Source organism: Hordeum vulgare, chromosome 6H (assembly GCF_904849725.1).
Source record: "Hordeum vulgare subsp. vulgare chromosome 6H, MorexV3_pseudomolecules_assembly, whole genome shotgun sequence".
Classification (NCBI taxonomy): Eukaryota; Viridiplantae; Streptophyta; class Magnoliopsida; order Poales; family Poaceae; genus Hordeum; species Hordeum vulgare.
In genome coordinates, this window is record NC_058523.1 from 10,993,309 (window position 1) to 11,017,032 (window position 23,724).

The 23,724-nt window shown below is 44.4% G+C and overlaps 1 protein-coding gene across 1 annotated transcript in view; it reads left to right on the forward strand.

The window, feature by feature from the left end:
* Positions 1-23,724, forward strand: part of LOC123405609 (two-component response regulator ORR21-like) — a 38,298-nt gene that overhangs the window by 10,463 nt on the left and 4,111 nt on the right. Inside the window, exons 4-7 of the mRNA XM_045099240.1 lie at positions 10,569-10,640; positions 10,737-11,398; positions 11,507-11,671; positions 11,779-11,973. Coding sequence (XP_044955175.1) covers positions 11,167-11,398; positions 11,507-11,671; positions 11,779-11,973 — 592 coding nt within the window. The 5' untranslated portion in view covers positions 10,569-10,640; positions 10,737-11,166. The remainder of the gene's footprint in view (positions 1-10,568; positions 10,641-10,736; positions 11,399-11,506; positions 11,672-11,778; positions 11,974-23,724) is intronic.

Here is a 23,724-nt window from a genome sequence, read left to right on the forward strand (position 1 = left end):
CGCCCGGAAACCAAAATCAGTGACTAATAGCATAGAAAACTGGCGGACCAAAACAGCAGCCTATGACCTATGATACAGGAGTTTTGATGAGGTCCCCGGAACCGGGCCCCAAGTTCCCGGAACGTTTGTATCGCCCCGGGTCCCAAAATCAGTGATTAATACCGTAGAAAACTGGCAATAATGGATCAAATCTATGAGTTTTCACGAGGTCCCCATAACCGAACCCCGAAGTTCCCCGAATATTCGCTTCGCCCCACGTCCCAAAATCAGTGAGAAAACTAGCCAGAATGGACAAAAACTGCGAGTTTTGATGAAGTCCCCGTAACCGGCCCCCGGAGTTCGCACAACGTTCGAATCGCTGTGGAACCAAAATTAGTGACTACTAGCATAGAAAACTAGCCAAAATGGACGAAAATCTACGAGTTTAGACGAGGTCCCCGTAACCGGTCCCCGAAGTTCCCCGAACGTTTGTTGCGCCATGGGACACAGAATCATTGACTAATACCATAGAAAACTGGCCGGAATGGACCAAATCTACGAGTTTTCATGAGGTCCCCGTAACCGGGACCCAAAGCTCCTCGGACGTTCGTATCGCTCCAGGTCCCAAAATCAGTGAGTAAAAGCGTAGAAAACTGACCAGAATGGACAAAATCTGCGAGTTTAGTGCGAGGTCCCCATAATCGGTCCTTGGAGTTAGCGGAACGTTCAGATCATCCACGGAACCAAAATCAGTGACTAATAGCATAGAAAACTAGCCAGAATGGACCAAATCTGCGAGTTTTGACGAGGTCCCTGTAACAGGTCCTAGAAGTTCCGCGATGTTTGTAGCACCAAGGGGCCCAAAATCAGTGAGTAATGGCATAGAAAACTGGCCAGAATGGACCAAATCTACGAGCTTTCACAAGGTCCCTGTAACCGGAACCCGCAGTTCCCCGAACATTCGTATCGCCCCGGGTCCCAAAATTAGTAAGAAATAGCGTAGAAAACTAGCAAGAATGGATAAAAACTGTGAGTTTTGATGAGGTCCCCGTAGCCGGTCCCCGGAGTTCGCACAACGTTTGAATCGCCCTCGAAACCAAAATCAGTGACTAATATTATAGAAAACTGGCCAGAATGGACCATATCTAAGAGTTTTCACGAGGTCCCCGTAACCGGTCCCCGAAGTTCCCCAAACGTTTGTAGCGCCACGAGACACATAATCAGTGAGTAATAGCATATAAAACTGGCCAGAATGGACCAAATCTGTGAGTTTTCACGAGGTCCCCGTAATCGGAACATAAAGTTCTCGAACGTTCGTATCGCCCCGTGTCCCAAAATCAGTGGGTAATAGCGTAGAAAACTGGCTAGAATGGACAAAATCTGCGAGTTTTGACGAGGTCCACGTAATCGGTTCTCGGAGTTAGCGGAACGTACAGATCATCCTGGGATCCAAAATCAGTGAGTAATAGCATAGAAAACTAACTAAAATGGACCAAATCTCCGAATTTTGACGAGGTCCCCGTAACAGGTCCTAGAAGTTCCCCGAACGTTTGTAGCGCCACGGGACCCAAAATCAGTTTATGTAATAGCATAGAAAACTGGCCAGAATGGACCAAATCTACGAGCTTTCACGAGGTCTCCGTAACCGGACTCCGTAGTTCCCCGAATATTCGTATCGCCCCGGGTCCCAAAATCAGGAAGAAAAAGCGTAGAAAACTGGCCAGAATGGATAAAAACTGCAAGTTTTGATGAGGTCCCCGTAACGGGTCCCTAGAGTTCCCCGAGCATTCGGATCGCCCCGGGAACCAAAATTAGTAAGAAATTGCATAGAAAACTGGCCCAAATGGGCCAAATCTGCGATTTTGACCACGTGCCCATAATAGGACCCCAAGTTCCTCGAACATTCGTATCGCCCCGAGTCCCGAAACCATGAGTAATAGCGTACAAAACTAACTAGAATGGACCAACTCTGCGAGTTTTCATGAGGTCCCCGGAGTTCGCGGAATGTTCAGATCGCCCGCGGAACCAAAATCAGGGACTAATAACCTAAAAAACTGGCCAGAATGGCCTAATCTGCGAGTTTTGACGAGGTCCCCGTAACAGGTCCCCAAAGTTACGCAAACGTTTGTAGCGCCATGGGATGCAAGATCAGTGAGTAATAGCATAGAAAACTAGCTAGAATTGACCAAATGTGTGAGCTTTCACGAGTTCCCCATAACCGGACCCCGAAGTTCCCCGGATATTCGTATTGCCCCAGGTCCCAATAACAGTGAGAAATAGCGTAGAAAACTCGCCAGAATGGACAAAAACTGCGAGTTTTGATGAAGTCCCCGTAACCGGTCCTCGGAGTTCGCACAATGTTCGAATCGCTCTGGAAACCAAAATTAGTGACTAATAGCATAGAAAACTGGCCAGAATGGACCAAATCTATGAGTTTTGACGAGGTCCCCGTAACCGGTCCCCGAAGTTCCCCGAACGTTTGTACCGCCACGGGACACAGAATCATTGAGTACTAGCATAGAAAACTGGCCAGAATGGACCAAATCTACGAGTTTTCATGAGGTCCCCGTAACCGGGACCCAAAGTTCCTCGAACGTTCGTATCGCTCCAGGTCCCAAAATCAGTGAGTAAAAGCATAGAAAACTAGCCAGAATGTTCAAAATTTGCGAGTTTAGTGCAAGGTCCCCGTAAACGGTCCTCGGAGTTAGCGGAACGTTCAGATCATCCCGGGAACCAAAATCAGTGACTAATAGTATAGAAAATTGCCAGAATGGACCAAATCTGCGAGTTTTGACGAGGTCCCCGTAACACGTCCTAGAAGTTCCCCGACGTTTGTAGTGCCAATAGTCCCAAAATCAGTGACTAATAGCATAGAAAATTGGCCAGAATGGACCAAATCTACGAGCTTTCACGAGGTCCCCGTAACCGGACCCTGCAATTCATTGAACAATCGTATCGCCCCGAGTCCCAAAATCAGTAAGAAATAGCGTAGAAAACTAGCTAGTATGGATAAAAACTGTGAGTTTTGATGAGGTCCCCGTAGCCGGTTCCCGGAGTTCGCACAACGTTCGAATCGCCCTAGAAACCGAAATCAGTGACTAATAGCATAGAAAACTGGCCATAATGGACCATATCTACGAGTTTTCACGAGGTCCCCGTAACCTGTCCCCGAAGTTCCCCGAACGTTTGTATCGCCACAAGACACAGAATCAGTGAGTAATAGCATAGAAAACTGGCCAGAATGGACCAAATCTGCGAGTTTTCACGAGGTCCCCGTAACCAGAACCCAAAGTTCCTGGAACGTTCGTATCGCCTCGGGTCCCAAAACCAGTGGGTAATAGCGTAGAAAACTGGCCAGAATGGACAAAAGCTGTGAGTTTTCATGAGGTCCCCGTAATCGGTCCCCGGAGTTAGCGGAACGTTCAGATCATCCCGGGATCCAAAATCAGTGACTAATAGCATAGAAAACTGGCCACAATGAAATAATCTGCGAGTTTTGGCGAGGTCCCCGTAACCAGTCCCCAAAGTTCCCTGAACGTTCGTAGCGCCACGGGACACAGAATCACTCAGTAATAGCATAGAAAACATGCGAGAATGGACCAAATCTACGATCTTTCATGAGGTCCCCGTAACCGGACTCCAAAATTCCCCGAACGCCCCAGGTCCCAAAAAACAGTGAGAAATAGCGTAGAAAACTGGCCACAATGGACAAAAACTGCGAGTTTTGATGAAGTCCCCGTAACCGGTCCCCAGAGTTCGCACAACGTTCGAATCGCCCTGGAAAGCAAAATCAGTGACTAATAGCATAGAAAACTGGCTAGGATGGACCAAATCTACGAGTTTTGACGAGGTCCCCGTAACCGGCCTTCGAAGTTCCCCGAACGTTTGTTTCGCCACGGGACAGAGAATCTTTGAGTAATAACATAAAAAACTGGCCAGAATGGACCAAATCTACGAGTTTGCATGAGGTCCCCGTAACCGGGACCCAAAGTTCCTCGAACATTCGTATCGCTCCGGGTCCCAAAATCAGTGAGTAAAAGCGAAGAAAACTGGCAGAATGGACAAAATCTGCGAGTTTAGTGCGAGGCCCCCGTAAACGGTCCTCGGATTTAGCGGAACGTTCAGATCATCCAGGGAACGAAAATCGGTGAATAATAGCATACAAAACTTGCCAGAATGGACCAAATCTGCGAGTTTTGACGAGGTCCCCGTAACACATCCTTGAAGTTCCCCGAACGTTTGTAGCGCCACGGGACCCAAAATCCGTGAGTAATAGCATAGAAAACTGGGCAGAATGGACCAAATCTATGAGCTTTCACGAAGTCCGTGTAACCGAACCCCGTAGTTCCCTGAACATTCATATCGCCCCGGGTCCCAAAATAGTAAGACATAGCGTAGAAAACTAGCCAGAATGGATAAAAATTGTGAGTTTTGATGAGGTCCCCGTAGCCGGTCCCCGGAGTTCGCACAACGTTCGAATCACCCGGGAAACCAAAATCAGTGACTAATAGCATAGAAAACTGGCCAGAATGGATCAATTCTACGAGTTTTGACGAGGTCCCCGTAACCGGTCCCCGAAGTTCCCCGAACGTTTGTAGCGCCACGAGACACAAAATCATTGAGTAATAGCGTAGAAAACATGCCAGAATGGACAAAATATGCGAGTTTTCACAAGGTCCCCGTAATGGATCCTCGGAGTTAGCGGAACGTTCAGATCATCCCGGGATACAAATCAGTGACTAATAGCATAGAAAACTGGCAAACATGGACCAAATCTACGAGTTTTGACGAGGTCCCCGTAACAGGTCCGAGAAGTTCCCCGAACGTTTGTAGCGCCACGGGACCCAAAATCAGTGTGTAATAGCATAGGAAACTGGCCAGAATGGACCAAATCTACGAGCTTTCACGAGGTCTCCGTAACGGGTCCCCGGAGTTCGCAGAACGTTCGGATCGCCCCGGGAACCAAAATGAGTGAGAAGTTGCATAGAAAACTGGCCCAAATAGACCAAATTTGTGAGTTTTGATGAGGTACCCATAACCGGACCCCAAGTTCCATGAACATTTGTATCGCCCCGAGTCCCAAAACAATGAGTAATAGGGTACAAAACTAGCTAGAATGGACTAAGTCTGCGAGTTTTCATGAGGTCCCCGTAACCGGTCCCCGGAGTTCGCGGAACGTTCAGATCTCCCGCGGAACCAAAATCGGTGACTAATAGCATAAAAACTGGCCAGAATGGCCTAATCTGCAAGTTTTGACGAGGTCCCCGTAACCGGTCCCCGAAGTTTCCCGAACGTTTGTAGCGCCATGGGACACAAAATCACTGAGTAATAGCATAGGAGATAGGCGAGAATGGACCAAATATGCAAGTTTTCACGAGGTCCCCGTAACCGGACCCCAAAGTTCCCCGAACGTTCGTATCGACCCGGGTCCCAAAATCAGTGAGTAACAACATAGAAATCTAGCCACAATAGACCAAATGTACGAGTTTTCACGAGGTCCCTGCAACCACTCCCCAGAGTTCCCCGAACGTTCGGATGGCCCCGGGAACCAAAATCACTGAGAAATTGCATAGAAAACTGGCCAAAATGGACCAAATCTACGAGTTTTGATGAGGTCCCCGAAACCGGCCCCCAAGTTCCCCGAATGTTTGTATCATCCCGAGTCCCAAAATCAGTGATTAATATCGTAGAAAACTGGCCAGAATGGATCAAATCCTAAATTTTTTATCAAAGGAGACCATCCCTTTCATCCGCTCACGTTCGTTTAGATCGTCTCGGACAAAAAACATCGTCCAACATGTCGATTCAAACGAACACGCGTCTGTTTTTCGTTCATTCGTGATCCATTGCAGACTTAAATTTAGGGCGGATTTGCATCAACGCAGACACGGGAAGGACGCGCGCGATGCCCGCCCATCTCTTCCCTTGGACCTTCAGCCAGTGGCAGAAAGGCCATCCTCCTTTTTCCCTTCCCCTCCAACGATCCCTCCCGCTCTGCCTCCCACTCCCGCCACCCATTTCTGTTGTCGCTGCTAGGCAACCTGCCGTAGACTAACCCTTCCATGCAACCTCATCTCCTGCCACCACCGTCCCCGACGCCCAGCTCTGCTACTTTGTCTCGATGGGGCGCGAGGCATTTCACTGGCCCAATTTGTCCAAGATGCCCGCAAGGTACAAATGGACCCCGACAATGAACTTTTCTTCGATAACTTTATTTGTGATTTCGATGATTCTTTATCCGCCGATGAAGAGATCGTGGGAGCTGCGTTCGTCTATGACCACCTTAGTAAGGACCGGCGGCAGTTTAGGGGCTCCATACCGAGGCATATGTCGGCGCTGAATCGCAACCGGGAGAATGGACATTTCCTATTCTAGAAGGACTACTTCGAGATCCGAAACCCGCTTTATACAAAGATTCCATATTTCAACGTCGTTTTTGCATGACTAGGCATGTAGTCAACCGTATTCGGGACGGGGTGATCGAGTACGATAACTATTTCAAATGCAAGAGGGGTACCTTGGAAAGATTGGCTTCTCCCCTTATAAAATATGCACTGCTAACATTCGGATGCTTGCATATGGAGTTTCCAATGATCTCATTGATGAGTATGTACAAATGAACAAGTCCATATGCTTTCAGTCCATGTATAGGTTTTGCAAAGCTATCATAGTTGTGTTTGGGCCAGAGTACTTGAGAGAGCCAACTGTTGCTGATACAACACGGTTGCTGGTGATGAATGCTAGCAGGGGGGCCCTGAGGATGCTTGGTAGCATAGGCGGTATGCATTGAAAGTGAAAAAAACACCCTTCTACTTGGCAGGGTCAGTATATATAAGGATCATGTCCGAGCTTGCGCCGTCAGACTTAAGGCCGTGGCTTTTAAGATCTCTAGATTTGATACTTTTTCTTTGGCATGGGCTTCGTTGTCGCCATCTCGGTTGCGGGGTTCACGGCCAGGGGAACGAATGAGCGGTCAGTCGTCGGGCCGGCTAGAGCCACGGACCGGCGCGTCTGATGCTTGAGGTCGTTGGAAAATGAAACAAGCACCGTGTATCCCAACCCATCAGCCAGGTATAGTCATGCATGGATAGGGCGGGTCATCTGACTGACCACCAAGGCACACGCTTGGTTGGTTAAATTACGGACGGCGATGGATGGAGGATGCATGGGAACATCCTTCCTTGCGCGTCAAAAGCAGTAGTAAGATTCTCTTGGGGTTTATCGAGCTCGCTTTCCATTATCATATGGACCAAATGTTGCTGTTTGTTGCGCTCGACGCGGTTTTTACCGGGACGCTTGCCACACAGGGATATCATGATTTCACCGTCGCACGTCGCCGTCGATCGGTTCACCGTTCAAGCCAGCTAGCCTGTTCGGGGCTAGAGTGGACGCGCGGCGAGGTCAATGGCAAACTTACCAAGGAAATCAATCTAACCAAAAAAATCATGAAATCATAAATTGTTCTATAATTCAAAAAATGCTTTGGGAAATCATTAAATGTTTACGGATTCAAAAAAATGTGGATGATTTTAAAAATTGTTCGCATATTATAATTTCAAAAGTTGCGATTTAAAAAAAAAATCATGAAATCGTAAATTGTTCTATAATTCAAAAAATGCTTTGGGAAATCATTAAATGTTTACGGATTCAAAAAAATGTGGATTATTTTAGAAAATTGTTCGCATATTATAAAATAATTCATGATTTTCAAAAAACTATTTAGCAAATATAAAACATTGATAATTCGGAAAATGATCATGCATTAAAAACATATTCATGAGTTCGAAGAAAATGTCAATGAAATTAAAAAAAAATGTTCACATAAACTAAAAAATATCAATAATTTCGAGATTTGTACTCTAATTTGTATTCTCCGTTGCAACGCACGGGTTTTTGTGCTAGTCAATCTAAACAATACATACACTGGTAATGATGTTGAAACAAAGAATCTAAACAACACGATTGATTTGTTACTGCTCACATATGAACTGACCATGACAGCATATCATTGCCGGCTATGATGTTTATTACACGCAGATAAAACAATAGTATTGGTGCCATGTTTTCTTTTAAATAGCGACAAAACATTTCTCCTTTTTACATCACTACTAGGACAATGCTAGTACGTAAGCTTGCGATTTATCTATCCATATTAATGCAAACATATAAATAAAAATCAATGATATAGGACTTGGATGTGTAATACTTATGTCATTTCTAGATGTGCTTTAGCAAAATCGATAAATAAATGTATATAGTCCAATCTTGCATGTGATTTACCTTATGTTTTGATGAAAGTGTGTTAGACAAATTAAAGTAAAATTGATTTAGAAGATAAGTGAATAATGGTGATACATTATCATATCAGTAAGTTTGGACGAACTGGTGGTGAAAAAATAATATGAAACCTTACATTCTTTTCAAGTAAATAGAGAAGCAATGTAGATTAACCAAAGGGTAGAGTGTATACCAAAAATAAAGGGTTGGCATGGCCTCGTTCAAGCAGGTTCGAGATTGCATCACCTTAATAGATATTGAGGGAGTCACGCCAAATCCTATTTCGCGCTTTAAGCATCAATCATCCAAATCACTAATTAAGGAGTACCCCTCCGTCCGGAATTACTTCTTGCACAAATTGATAAGAATATATGTATCTAGAACTAAAGTACATCTAGATATATTTATTTCTATTACATGTATTTTTGGACGAATGGAGTACTTCTTTTAAAGATCACTCTCACCTCCTCAGGTTTTGACAAATAACGCACTGCATGTGTGTCAGTTGTCGTAACCTGAGAGCTCCTCCTTTTTTGTAGATTCGTTATTTTCAAAATGTTTCATCTCTTAAATTATACGTTCAAATTTTAAACTGTTTTCATCGTTGGATTCCAACCGTCGAAGTCTTCAAAACTAGATCACATGTTGATAGGTTTTGACAACCTTTTTTTTCACACACAAAAAAACAAACGGAAAAACCGTGCCTCTCATGGAAGGAAAAAAATGTGTTCTATTTTTATTTTTCCGAGATGCATGATCGTGCCTCTCGCGAAAGAAATAGAAAACGTGTTTTTTCATTTCTGAGACGAACCGTCGTGCCTCTCAAGAAAGTATATCCGTTCCAATCGTGGAAGCAAAATCATGCTTTTCAAGAAAAAAAAAACATGTCTTTTAGCGCAAAAAAGGTATTTTTGGTCCAAAATCTAAGAAAGACCGATGAAAAACTGAAACCCCGAAAAAACACGTAATAAACCACCTAAAAAGCTGAAAACGCGTGCAAAAAAACAAACCAGGGAAAACGGTCAGAGCGCGACACGTGATGACGGCTCAGAACGTGCCAAATGATGGCGCGTGAGAGTGATCGTTAGGAGGCTCCCTAAGGAGCGCTCGTCAATTAGTTGCTCTTGTCAAATATGCAAAAGGGTACATGGCACACACCCCCCATTCCACTACATATAACTAGGCCGCGGCCCACTATCTCTCCCCGTCGTTTTTGGACTAGGTTTTCCCTGGGTAGTTTTTTCCATCTTTTTTTTTGGTTTTGATGTTTTTGTGTGTGTTTTCTTTTATTGTTTGCCTTTTCAATTTACTTGTTTCCATTTTACCTTTTTCTATGTTAGCTTATTATATTATTTGCTATTATTTACCATTTATCTAATTTATTTCATTTTAAATCAACATACGTCTATAATGCATTGTCTGACCCTGAATAGGTCCGATTCTACTACCATTTCTAGGTAGTAGCTACCACCTGAAAACCAAAGAAGAGTTTTAGTTATGTGAAATTTTACAAAATTAACAGACATTGTGCTACAAATTCGCAAAAAAAGAAGAATTGTATGTTTTTGGATACACGAACATTTTTCAAATCTGTAAACATTTTAAAAATTGACGAACAATTTTAACCCATGAACTATATTCTAATCCATGATTTTTTTTCTAATCCATAGATGGCTTTCAAATCTATGATTTTTTTGAATCCACAAAATAGTTTAACCTTTTCTAGTTCTAGAACATTTATGGAATGCATGAACTATTTCAAATTTATGAACTCTCAAATCCATGAACTTTATTTCAAATACATGAAGGTGTTTCAAATTTAGGATCCTTTTCAGGAACTTTTAAAATTAGAAAAAACAAATTCTGAGTTTTAATGTTTTTAAAGTAGTTCATGAATTTTCCTGAATTGTCCTTTTCCAAATATGTGAACATTTTTTCAAAACCCTTACATTTTTCAAGTTCATGGACCTCTCTTGAAATCCTTGAGCAATTTTAAAATCATGAATATTTTATGATTTTATCAAGATTTTTAAAAATTAATAAGGAAACCTGTCGTCTTTTCTAATACAATTGTCTAGCAGATAGCAAACTGTTTTTTAAAACCATAGACACGTAGTTTTTTGTCTTTGTGATAAACGAACACATAGTTGAATGGGCAGCGAGCGAGCTTGCCTTTTTTTCGCAGGAGAGCAAGCAAGCGATTTACCGGGCCGGCCCATACGGTCGACGCCCTATGTGTTGTTGTGTAATCTAGTGTGTTAAACGACGAAGAGGCACACTCGGGAGTCACTAACAAGCAGTTACCTTTTCAGGGCACTTCAAGGGGCACCTTTGCTAACCTAGGAGTGCGCCAAGGGACCCGTCCAGCCGTCACCATATGTCAGGTGGCGAACGCTTTCTCTGAATTTTGGTCATCTATTTTCTTGTATGTGTTTTTGGATTTTAGAATGTTTTTCTGGTTTTTGCCTTGTTTTTCCTAGGTCATGGAGAAGATTTTTTCCTTTGCGTTGCACATCTATGCTTTTTTGAACTGGGCTCCACGAGAAACACATTTCTGTTTATTGCGGAAGCACATATCTGCTTCTACGGTAAGCACAGTTGTGCTTCTGCCATAAGGACCACGAGAAAGGTTACAACAATATATGGAGTTTTAATACATTATATGAAATATTAATACAATATATTTAGTTTCAATGCACTTCACTAATTAAGCAATTGGCAGTTGTGCGATTGGAATCATGTACCTTTAATATACTCTATTAATTGGAAAGGTCACTACTACATTATATGTAGTTCAATACGTTGCATATAGTTTTAGTGCACTGCATTAATTAAAAAATATATGGCAAATCTTAGTGCATTACTCCAATCTCTTTCTTGAAGAGAAAAGAGGCTTTGGACTATATATATATGGGTTGTATCTTTGGATCTTTTCCACACTCTTTCTATCACCAGCAGTACCTTGTGACAAGCAGTAGGTGCGTGTGTGCCATGGAGAACGGCGACACCTTCCCTTCGAGCACTGTCAGGGACACTTTCCCAGCTGAGGATTTCCCCATGGGGATGAGGGTCCTCGTGGTGGAGGATGACCCCAGGAGCCTCCAGGACTCGACGCAAATTCTCGAGAGTTGTGGCTACAAAGGTACTCCACAACCATATGGGATCTCCTAGCGCTCAGTGTTGCATGTCTTGTCTGCCTATTCTTGGAAGATCTGGACCCGCTTGTAACGTACGTGTTTGTGTCGTGTAGTGACGGCGATGGCGTCGCCGATAGAAGCACTGAGCGAGGTGGAGAATGATCGAAAAGGTGTCGACTTTGACATCATCATGACAGTCGTGCACGCCGGCGACAAAGGGGCGGGATTTGATGGCTTCGACCTCCTCGAGCGCGTCCGGGATCGTTACCCGGTCATCAGTGAGTCCTCGACATGTCGCACATATTTACATGCATGCATGGCTACTTTTAGATCAGTAGCGATACATACAGATATAGATCTAAAAATCCTGGATGTGTTTGTGTAGTCTTCTCTACCGATTATAGCAAGAAGATGGTGATGAGGACAATTAACGAAGGTGCTTGCTGCTTCATCGCAAAGCCTCTGTGCTACCAGGAGATGAGAAATATCTGGTTCCATGTCATGCAGAGGGGAATGCAAGTGGACGGCCCAGACGAGGGGGGCTCCAACGACAACCAGCGGGGCTTCAATGAAACACAAGGTGCGTCAGATATGTTTCTAAGGGATGGCCAACCACCATTTCCATCTCCACCATGTTTGGCTGTTTGTGGTGGCTGCATCATACATGATATATGTTTCTATTTCTACTCGATTAATTAGTTTCTGAGTAATCGTTCAAGATTTCACTTGTAATAGTAACTCCAACGGGCCGACTCAAACGGACGGTGATTTTGTGTGCTTTTTGTTCGTTTGTCCGTTTGGGTCGGCCGTCCGCCTAGGTCCGTCTTGTTTTAGATTTGGGTCGGCACTGCGTCCAACGCACTGAGCCATATGTGCCGGCGTGGCCTTTTTGTGTCGAGATGGACCGAGCCAGCTCATTAACTAGTGAGGCCCAATGAAGCTTGGGCCGATTCGAAAACCTCTCTCAGTCTGTCTAGCCTTAGTTTGGATGTCACTCCATAGGGATTTTTCTATTTACCCATTTTGCGTCAAGACACCACTGCTTCAGAAAGGGAGCGACCGACTCGATTAACTTTTTGTAAGAGAGGACCTTTTTCGTGACCCTTCTAGAAGGTTCCTAATTGGTTCTTTCATTTTCCTTTTTTATCATTTTCTATAAAAATGTTTAAAAAATCTAAATTGTTCAGAAATTGCAAAACGTGTTTGCTTTTTCAAAAAATGTTCGGAAATTAAAAATATTTTGAGTTTACAAAAAAACTTTAAGACTTCATAAATTGTTCCCATTTTTAAAAAATGCTTACGTTTTCCGTAAGTTCATGTTTCAAAAAAGTTTGTGCTTAACCAAGTTTGAAAAAAGAGCGATCAAATTTAATTTTTATATTATTGAAGAAAATGTTCGTGGATTTTGAAAAAAATCACACTTTCCTAAAATAGACTCTCTCATTTTTAACTGGTGAAAAATAATATTGGTAAAACAAAACAATAACTGCTATAGTAACATGTTGCTGCAGTGAACCGCACACTACAATGAACCGCTTGCTACAGTATGCTCGGTGAAGTGACTGTCAAGGGGGCAGCCCAGTCAGGCTTGCTTGTGCGTCGCATGCTCTCTTGCATAAAACTGTTGGAAATATGCCCTAGAGGCAATAATAAATTAGTTATTATTATATTTCTTAGTTCATGATAATCGTTTATTATCCATGCTATAATTGTATTGATTGGAAACACAATACTTGTGTGGATACATAGACAAAACACTGTCCCTAGTAAGCCTCTAGTTGACTAGCTCGTTGATCAAAGATGGTCAAGGTTTCCTGGCCATAGGCAGGTGTTGTCACTTGATAACGGGATCACATCATTAGGAGAATCATGTGATGGACTAGACCCAAACTAATAGACGTAGCATGTTGATCGTGTCATTTTGTTGCTACTGTTTTTCTGCGTGTCAAGTATTTGTTCCTATGACCATGAGATCATATAACTCACGGACACCGGAGGAATGCTTTGTGTGTATCAAACATCGCAACGTAACTGTGTGACTATAAAGATGCTCTACAGGTATCTCCGAAGGTGTTCGTTGAGTTAGTATGGATCAAGACTGGGATTTGTCACTCCGTGTGACGGAGAGGTATCTCGAGGCCCACTCGGTAATACAACATCACACACAAGCCTTGCAAGCAATGTAACTTAATGCAAGTTGCGGGATCTTGTATTACGGAACGAGTAAAGAGACTTGCCGGTAAACGAGATTGAAATAGGTATGCGGATACTGACGATCGAATCTCGGGCAAGTAACATACCGAAGGACAAAGGGAATGACATACGGGATTATATGAATCCTTGGCACTGAGGTTCAAACGATAAGATCTTCGTAGAATATGTAGGATCCAATATGGGCATCCAGGTCCCGCTATTGGATATTGACCGAGGAGTCTCTCGGGTCATGTCTACATAGTTCTCGAACCTGCAGGGTCTGCACACTTAAGGTTCGACGTTGTTTTATGCGTATTTGAGTTATATGGTTGGTTACCGAATGTTGTTCGGAGTCCCGGATGAGATCACAGACGTCACGAGGGTTTCCGGAATGGTCCGGAAACGAAGATTGATATATAGGATGACCTCATTTGATTACCGGAAGGTTTTCGGAGTTACCGGGAATGACGAATGGGTTCCGGGAGTTCACCGGGGGGGGGGGGGGGGAGCAACCCACCCCGGGGGAAGCCCATAGGCCTTGAGGGTGGCACACCAGCCCTTAGTGGGCTGGTGGGACAGCCCAAAAGGGCCCTATGCGCCTAGGAAAGAAAATCAAAGAGAAAAGAAAAAAAAGGAGGAGGTGGGAAGGGAAGGAAGGACTCCCACCCACCAAACCAAGTCCAACTCGGTTTGGGAGGGGGGAGCCTTCCCCCTTGGACTCGGCCGACCCCCTTGGGGCTCCTTGAGCCCCAAGGCAAGGTCCCCTCCCTCCCACCTATATATACGGAGGTTTTAGGGCTGATTTGAGACGACTTTTCCACGGCAGCCCGACCACATACCTCCACGGTTTTTCCTCTAGATCGTGTTTCTGCGGAGCTCGGGCGGAGCCCTGCTGAGACAAGGTCATCACCAACCTCCGGAGCGCCGTCACGCTTCCGGAGAACTCTTCTACCTCTCCGTCTCTCTTGCTGGATCAAGAAGGCCGAGATCATCGTCGAGCTGTACGTGTGTTGAACGCGGAGGTGACGTCCGTTCGGTACTAGATCGTGGGACTGATCGCGGGATTGTTCGCGGGGCGGATCGAGGGACGTGAGGACGTTCCACTACATCAACCGCGTTCACTAACGCTTCTGCTGTATGATCTACAAGGGTACGTAGATCACTCATCCCCTCTCGTAGATGGACATCACCATGATAGGTCTTCGTGCGCGTAGGAATTTTTTTGTTTCCCATGCGACGTTCCCCAACAAAAACACCCCCAATAAGAGATCTCACTTCATAGTGTTTTACCTATTTTCTGAGGCAGGGGCTAGGTGCCTAGATTAAAACCCATGGCAACCCAAACTCTTCATGTACGGTCTCACTTTCCAAAACCTTGCTCCAGCGGATATTTTGGACGGTACTGCCATCCCATGGACCTTCATTCTTCAGGGAAATCATAGGGAAAATTGTCGTCGTTGCTACCAGAAGTGAAGGCGTCACCGTTCTCTATAGCATGCATGCACAAACCACTCAGATTTATTTGAACAGTCTTGGTTGTTCCGCTAGTTTACTACTAGTGCTTCCAAGCCTAGTTAATTTTATAGTAACATTCAGATTCGGGATCTTCTCTATAAATAATCTCCAGTACACATATGTGGCTACAACCATTTCGTTCCACCTTTAATCATTTCACTCACTCATTCCACCATTTACAAGTCACTTTGCTCAATCCCACTACGTCCACTAATCACACGAGGAAGAGACATCCAACGAAGGCCAATAAGAAATGAAGTGTTGGGTGATTCCATGTTTACTTCTTCAATTCTTTCAAAGCCACGAACTCCCCTTTATTGAATACCTACACCTCTAGTTCATTTCCTTCACCATAATCGTATTCCTATGAAAGAGTGATCACTTAGATTCTTGAGAGAAGCTTTGATTGAAGATCATTCAAGTAGTTCTTATCAAGTACTTTGCTTTGCTTGTTACTCTTGGATGTTGAGCATATTCTAGACAGTTAGGAGTAGTCACTCCAGATCATATCATGTTGTATGGGCTTGTGCACAACCCACTTTGTGAAGATCTACACTTAGCGACGCATCTAAGTTCAACACATGATGGAATATGTGATTCATAGGTTGCTTGGTTGGCATCACAATCGGGGTCATTGTGATCCTAGAACCCTTGGTTTGAAGCATCCATTAATTTGGACGTATGATAGCGTGCACTACATGAGCCACGGTGAAAGGATCGATATTGACTAGAGGGGGCAGGTGAATGGGAGACTAAATTTTAAGCTTAATTGTCAATTTTTAAGCCTCCTTTGATTCATAGGACAGGAATATCATAGGAATATGGAACTCACTTGAAGTGAGATGACATGTATCTCAATTACTATAGAGAAAGATATGTCATTGGATGCATAGGATGTGAATTCTTTCATTTAGTCTAAACTAAAAAAATACTTTAAAATTTGAAAGATTGGTTCCTATGGATAGTAATAGGAATCGATTTCAACAAACCAACGGGATATAAAGGACTGTTTCCTTTGAAAATTCTATCATATATAATTTCTACAATATTCAAACAAACCAAAGGAGGCCTTAGAGTTTAAGTATAAACTAAGTTCTCTATATATGCAACTAGGTGGACTCAACATAAATGGTAAGAAATCTCAAGGCAATGTACACTAGGCAGCCATACAATTAACAAGCCCACGAGAATACAAGGCAAAGTACCGCGGGGAAAGGAATACCCACAAGTGAGTCGCGGGCACACATTTTATCCCAAAGTTCACAATTCCTTGGGGAAGTGCTAATCTCCGTTGGAGTGGTGTCGGTGTCAAGGCTCCGGAACACCACCAAATGGCCTACCGTAATCTCCTCAAGTCACCTCCAATGGATGTGCCTCGAATCACTTGGTGTTAGTCTTGAGAGCGACCAACACACCTTTACTTATGTATCTGGAGCACACAACAGGTAACGAAGCTTTCGGAGGAACCCTATACATCTAGGAGCCCAAGCTCCATGAGTAACATATTGATTGTGAAGAAATCTTGTCGGGGACATGAATCGGTTTGGTCAACTTGTAGATCGGACCCTGCTCCCTCAGTTCCCAAAGTATCAACAATTTGGTGGGAGAGACAAATATATATGAGAAATATGAGGAGTTGGAAATGGTGGATGATGTCAAAGAAAAATGATAGGGTTGGAGTTAGACGAAGGTGCCAGTATATATTGTTGCTGACTATGAACCCTTTTCCAGACATCTGACCCCATGCGAAAGGGGTGTGAAGAGAGTTAAGTGATACCCTGTGTGCACATGGTCCAGGACCTCGTGCACACGGGGTGTCCATAGAGTTGATCACTGAACCTTGTGCACGAGGTGACCAGATACTTTGTGCACACTCTCATGACACACTGAGGATGAGAACATGATGGATGGAAGGATCTTTTTTGGTGGTAGATGTAGGACGGCAAGAGTATAAGTTTTTGGTGTTCCCACACCATCATTCTACAACTTTCAACCATCTTGATAGTGCGGTTTTCCTACGACTCAAATAAATCGAAGCAAAAGCTTTGAGTAGCCGGAAAACCACATGTTTGATCTTTTTTGAAGTGTGTGTTTGTGTGTGACTCGGGAGGGGGTGAACCCTCTCCACAATAATTGTCCGACAAACCATTTACCTGAGATTAAGCTTAAAAACTATAATTAGGTCCACTAGCAATATTTTCATTACATTAAAATACCATTTAGAGGCATTGTCACACAGGAAACATCCTTGCAGCATGAGTGTTTTGCTTTCCTAAACCCTACCTACTACTTATTTGCAACTTGTCATTTTTGGCCGCTCATTACTCTTACTTGCTAGATAAGTATTTTTGCTTGTATTGTTCTTCTTGTCTTGTGCTAAAAACTGCAAACCTTAAATCAGAACAATTATTTTATAGGACTATTCACCTTTCTAGTCCTTAGATTGTGATCCGAACATCATCCTTATCAGCTAGCAAGTGGAGCAAGCGTTGGTGGTCGCCATAGATGATGAAGTGAGCTCAACATCGACAATGCTATCCTGGTGACCGAGGTTTTTCACCCAAGTTGCACACATAAGATGTTGGTGCGCAAGAAGCACCATCTTGACATCGGGTTAATTAATGACCAGTCGTAGTCATCAACCCATGGATAAGAAACCCGAGGGCTTCTTCGAGACGATGACACATGCACCACGACACTCACCACTGGCAACTACTCTATCCAAACAATGGAAGTGTGTATGTCAACACTGAGGGGCAACACAGCAAGGAATGAAACAGTGACTGCACAGGATAAAACTGTCACTCGGATCACGACTGTCCCACTAGAAACTCGTGTAAACGTAGCAATACTAGAATTCATAGACACTAGTCATCAACCCGTGCACCTACACGGGCTAGTTCATAGACATGGTGCTCCCAACTACACTAGTCATTAACAATATGTCCAGCCCTAGTTTCCTTGGTCAGGCAACTTCTCTCCATGGTGGGCGACTTTTCATCTGAAACAACGAGGTGATGCTTGGATGCTGCCCATTTCTGACGGTGCCTCCTGTTGGGGAACGTCGCATGGGAAACAAAAATTTTCCTACGCGCACGAAGACCTATCATGGTGATGTCCATCTACGAGAGGGGATGAGTGATCTACGTACCCTTGTAGATCATACAGCAGAAGCGATGTGAGATCGCGGTTGATGTAGTGGAACGTCCTCACGTCCCTCGATCCGCCCCGCGAACAATCCCGCGATCAGTCCCACGATCTAGTACCGAACGGACGGCACCTCCGCGTTCAGCACACGTACAGCTCGACGATGATCTCGGCCTTCTTGATCCAGCAAGAGAGACGGAGAGGTAGAAGAGTTCTCCGGCAGCGTGACGGCGCTCCGGAGGTTGGTGGTGATCTTGTCTCAGCAGGGCTCCGCCCGAGCTCCGCAGAAACACGATCTAGAGGGAAAACTATGGAGGTATGTGGTCGGGCAGCCGTGAGAAAGTCGTCCCAAATCTGCCCTAAAAGCCCCATATATATAGGAGGAGGGAGGGGGACCTTGCCTTGGAGTCCAAGGGACTCCAAGGGGGTCGGCCGAGCCAGGGGGGAGGACTCTCCCCCCCCAAACCGAGTCCTACTTGGTTTGGTGGGAGGGAGTCCTTCCCCTTTCCCACTTCTTCCTTTTTTTTTCTTTCTTCCTTTGATTTTTATTCCTTGGCGCATAGGACTTGGTGGGCTGTCCCACCAGCCCACTAAGGGCTGGTGTGACCCCCCCAAATACCTATGGGCTTCCCCGGAGTGGGTTGCCCCCCTCCGGTGAACCCCCGGAACCCATTCGTCATTCCCGGTACATTCCCGGTAACTCCGAAATCCTTCCGGTAATCAAATGAGGTCATCCTATATATCAATCTTCGTTTCCAGACCATTCCGGAAACCCTCGTGACGTCCGTGATCTCATCCGGGACTCCGAACAACATTCGGTAACCAACCATATAACTCAAATACGCATAAAACAACGTCGAACCTTAAGTGTGCAGACCCTGCGGGTTCGAGAACTATGTAGACATGACCCGAGAGACTCCTCGGTCAATATCCAATAGCGGGACCTGGATGCCCATATTGGATCCTACATATTCTACGAAGATCTTTATCGTTTGAACCTCAGTGCCAAGGATTCGTATAATCCCGTATGTCATTCCCTTTGTCCTTCGGTATGTTACTTGCCCGAGATTCGATCGTCAGTATCCGCATACCTATTTCAATCTCGTTTACCGGCAAGTCTCTTTACTCGTTCCGTAATACAAGATCCCGCAACTTACACTAAGTTACATTGCTTGCAAGGCTTGTGTGTGATGTTGTATTACCGAGTGGGCCCCGAGATACCTCTCCGTCACACGGAGTGACAAATCCCAGTCTTGATCCATACTAACTCAACTACCACCTTCGGAGATACCTGTAGAGCATCTTTATAGTCACCCAGTTACGTTGCGACGTTTGATACACACAAAGCATTCCTCCGGTGTCAGTGAGTTATATGATCTCATGGTCATAGGAATAAATACTTGACACGCAGAAAACAGTAGCAACAAAATGACACGATCAACATGCTACGTCTATTAGTTTGGGTCTAGTCCATCACGTGATTCTCCCAATGACGTGATCCAGTTATCAAGCAACAACACCTTGTTCATAATCAGAAGACACTGACTATCATCGATCAACTGGCCAGCCAACTAGAGGCATGCTAGGGACGGTGTTTTGTCTATGTATCCACACATGTAAATGAGTCTTCATTCAATACAATTATAGCATGGATAATAAACTATTATCTTGATACAGGAATTATAATAATAACTATACATTTATTATTGCCTCTAGGGCATAATTCCAACAGTCTCCCACTTGCACTAGAGTCAATAATCTAGCCCTCACATCACCATGTGAATTACATTGTAATAAATCTAACACCCATACAGTTCTGGTGTCGATCATGTTTTGGCCGTGGAAGAGGTTTAGTCAGCGGGTCTGCTACATTCAGATCCGTGTGCACTTTGCATATATTTACGTCCTCCTCCTCGACGTAGTCGCGGATGAGGTTGAAGCGTCGTTTGATGTGTCTGGTCTTCTTGTGAAACCTTGGTTCCTTTGCCAGGGCAATGGCACCAGTGTTGTCACAGAACAAGGTTATTGGATCCAGTGCACTTGGCACCACTCCAAGATCCGTCATGAACTGCTTCATCCAGACACCCTCCTTAGCCGCCTCCGAGGCAGCCATGTACTCTGCTTCACATGTAGAATCTGCTACGACGCTTTGCTTGGAACTGCACCAGCTTACTGCACCCCCATTAAGAATAAATACGTATCCGGTTTGTGACTTAGAGTCGTCCGGATCTGTGTCAAAGCTTGCATCGACGTAACCTTTTACGGCGAGCTCTTCGTCACCTCCATACACGAGAAACATCTCCTTAGTCCTTTTCAGGTACTTCAGGATATTCTTGACCGCTGTCCAGTGATCCACTCCTGGATTACTCTGGAACCTGCCTGCCATACTTATGGCCACGCTAACATCCGGTCTAGTGCACAGCATTGCATACATGATAGAGCCTATGGCTGAAGCATAGGGGACGGTGCGCATATGCTCTCTATCTTCATCAGTTGCTGGGCACTGAGTCTTACTCAATCTCGTACCTTGTAACACTGGAAAGAACCCTTTCTTGGACTGTTCCATTTTGAACCTCTTCAAAACTTTATCAAGGTATGTGCTTTGTGAAAGTCCTATCAGGCGTTTTGATCTATCCCTATAGATCTTAATGCCTAGAATGTAAGCAGCTTCTCCTAGGTCCTTCATAGAGAAACTTTTATTCAAGTAACCTTTTATGCTCTCCAAAAGCTCTACGTTGTTTCCAATCAGTAATATGTCATCCACATATAATATTAGAAACGCCACAGAGCTCCCACTCACTTTCTTGTAAATACAAGATTCTCCAACCACTTGTATAAACCCAAATGCTTTGATCACCTCATCAAAGCGTTTGTTCCAACTCCGAGATGCTTGCACCAGTCCATAAATGGATCGCTGGAGCTTGCACACCTTGTCAGCATTTTTAGGATCGACAAAACCTTCGGGTTGCATCATATACAACTCTTCCTTAAGAAAACCGTTAAGGAACGCCGTTTTGACATCCATCTGCCAAATTTCATAATCGAAAAATGCAGCTATTGCTAACATGATTCTGACGGACTTAAGCATCGCTACGGGAGAGAAAGTCTCATCGTAGTCAATTCCTGGAACTTGTGAAAAACCCTTTGCCACAAGTCGAGCTTTATAAACGGTCACATTACCGTCAGCGTCCGTCTTCTTCTTAAAGATCCATTTGTTCTGAATAGCCTTGCGGCCCTCAGGTAGTATCTCCAAAGTCCAGACTTTGTTCTCATACATGGATCCTATCTCGGATTTCATGGCTTCTAGCCATTTGTTGGAATCTGGGCCCACCATTGCTTCTTCATAATTTGCAGGTTCATTGTTGTCTAACAACATGATTGTCAAGACGGGATTACCGTACCACTCTGGAGCAGCGCGTGATCTCGTCGACCTGCGTGGTTCAACAGAAACTTGAACTGGAGTTTCATGATCATCATCATTAACTTCCTCCTCAACCGGCGTCGCAATCACAGGGGTTTCCCCTTGCCCTGCGCCACCATCCAGAGGGATGAGAGGTTCGACAACCTCGTCAAGTTCTATCTTCCTCCCACTCAATTCTCTCGAGAGAAACTCCTTCTCGAGAAAAGTTCCGTTCTTAGCAACAAACACTTTGCCCTCGGATTTGAGATAGAAGGTGTACCCAACTGTCTCTTTTGGGTAACCTATGAAGACGCACTTTTCCGCTTTGGGTTCCAGCTTCTCAGGCTGAAGCTTTTTGACATAAGCATCACATCCCCAAACTTTAAGAAACGACAACTTTGGTCTTTTGCCATACCACAGTTCGTATGGTGTCGTCTCAACGGATTTTGATGGTGCCCTATTTAAAGTGAATGCAGCTGTTTCTAATGCATAACCCCAAAACGATAACGGCAAATCAGTAAGAGACATCATAGATCGCACCATTTCTAACAAAGTACGATTACGACGTTCGGACACACCATTACGCTGTGGTGTTCCAGGCGGTGTTAACTGCGAAACAATTCCACATTGTCTTAAGTGAGTACCAAACTCGAAACTCAGATACTCACCCCCACGATCAGACCGTAGGAACTTGATCTTCTTGTTACGATGATTTTCCACTTCACTCTGAAATTGCTTGAACTTTTCAAATGTTTCAGATTTGTGCTTTATCAAGTAGACATAACCACATCTACTTAAATCGTCAGTGAAGGTGAGAAAATAACGATATCCGCCGCGTGCCTCCACGCTCATCGGACCACACACATCGGTATGTATGATTTCCAACAAGTCACTTGCACGCTCCATTGTTCCGGAGAACGGAGTTTTAGTCATCTTGCCCATGAGGCATGGTTCGCACGTGTCAAGTGAATCAAAGTCAAGTGACTCCAAAAGTCCATCAGCATGGAGTTTCTTCATGCGCTTTACACCAATATGACCCAAGCGGCAGTGCCACAAAAATATGGCGCTATCATTGTTTACTCTAACTCTTTTGGTCTCAATGTTATGTATATGCGTATCTCTATCAAGATTCAATATGAACAATCCTCTCACATTCGGTGCATGACCATAAAAGATGTTACTCATAGAAATAGAACAACCATTATTCTCAGACTTAAAAGAGTAACCGTCTCGCAATAAACAAGATCCAGATATAATGTTCATGCTCAACGCAGGCACTAAATAACAATGATTTAAGTTCATCACTAATCCCGATGGTAGTTGAAGTGACACGGTGCCGACGGCGATTGCATCAACCTTGGAACCGTTTCCTACACGCATCGTCACTTCGTCTTTCGCCAGCCTCCGTCTATTCCGCAGTTCCTGCTTCGAGTTGCAAATGTGAGCAACAGAACCGGTATCGAATACCCAGGCACTACTACGAGAGCTGGTTAAGTACACATCAATAACATGTATATCAAATATACCTGATTTTTCGCCCGCCTTCTTATCTGCCAGATACTTGGGGCAATTGCGCTTCCAGTGACCCATACCCTTGCAATAGAAGCACTCCGTTTCAGGCTTAGGTCCAGCCTTGGGTTTCTTCGACGGATTGGCAACTGGCTTGCCGCTCTTCTTCGAATTGCCCTTCTTGCCTTTGCCGTTTCTCTTGAAACTAGTGGTCTTGCTCACCATCAACACTTGATGTTCTTTACGGAGTTCAGACTCTGCGACTTTCAGCATCGCAAACAACTCGCCGGGAGACTTGTTCATCCCTTGCATGTTGTAGTTCAACACAAAGCCTTTATAGCTTGGCGGCAGTGATTGGAGGATTCTGTCAGTGATAGCTTCTTGCGGGAGTTCAATCCCTAGTTCAGCTAGACGGTTTGAGTACCCAGACATCTTGAGCACATGTTCACTGACAGACGAGCTTTCCTCCATCTTGCAAGCATAGAATTTATCGGAGGTCTCATACCTCTCGATCCGGGCGTTCTTCTGAAAGATAAACTTCAACTCCTGGAACATCTCAAATGCTCC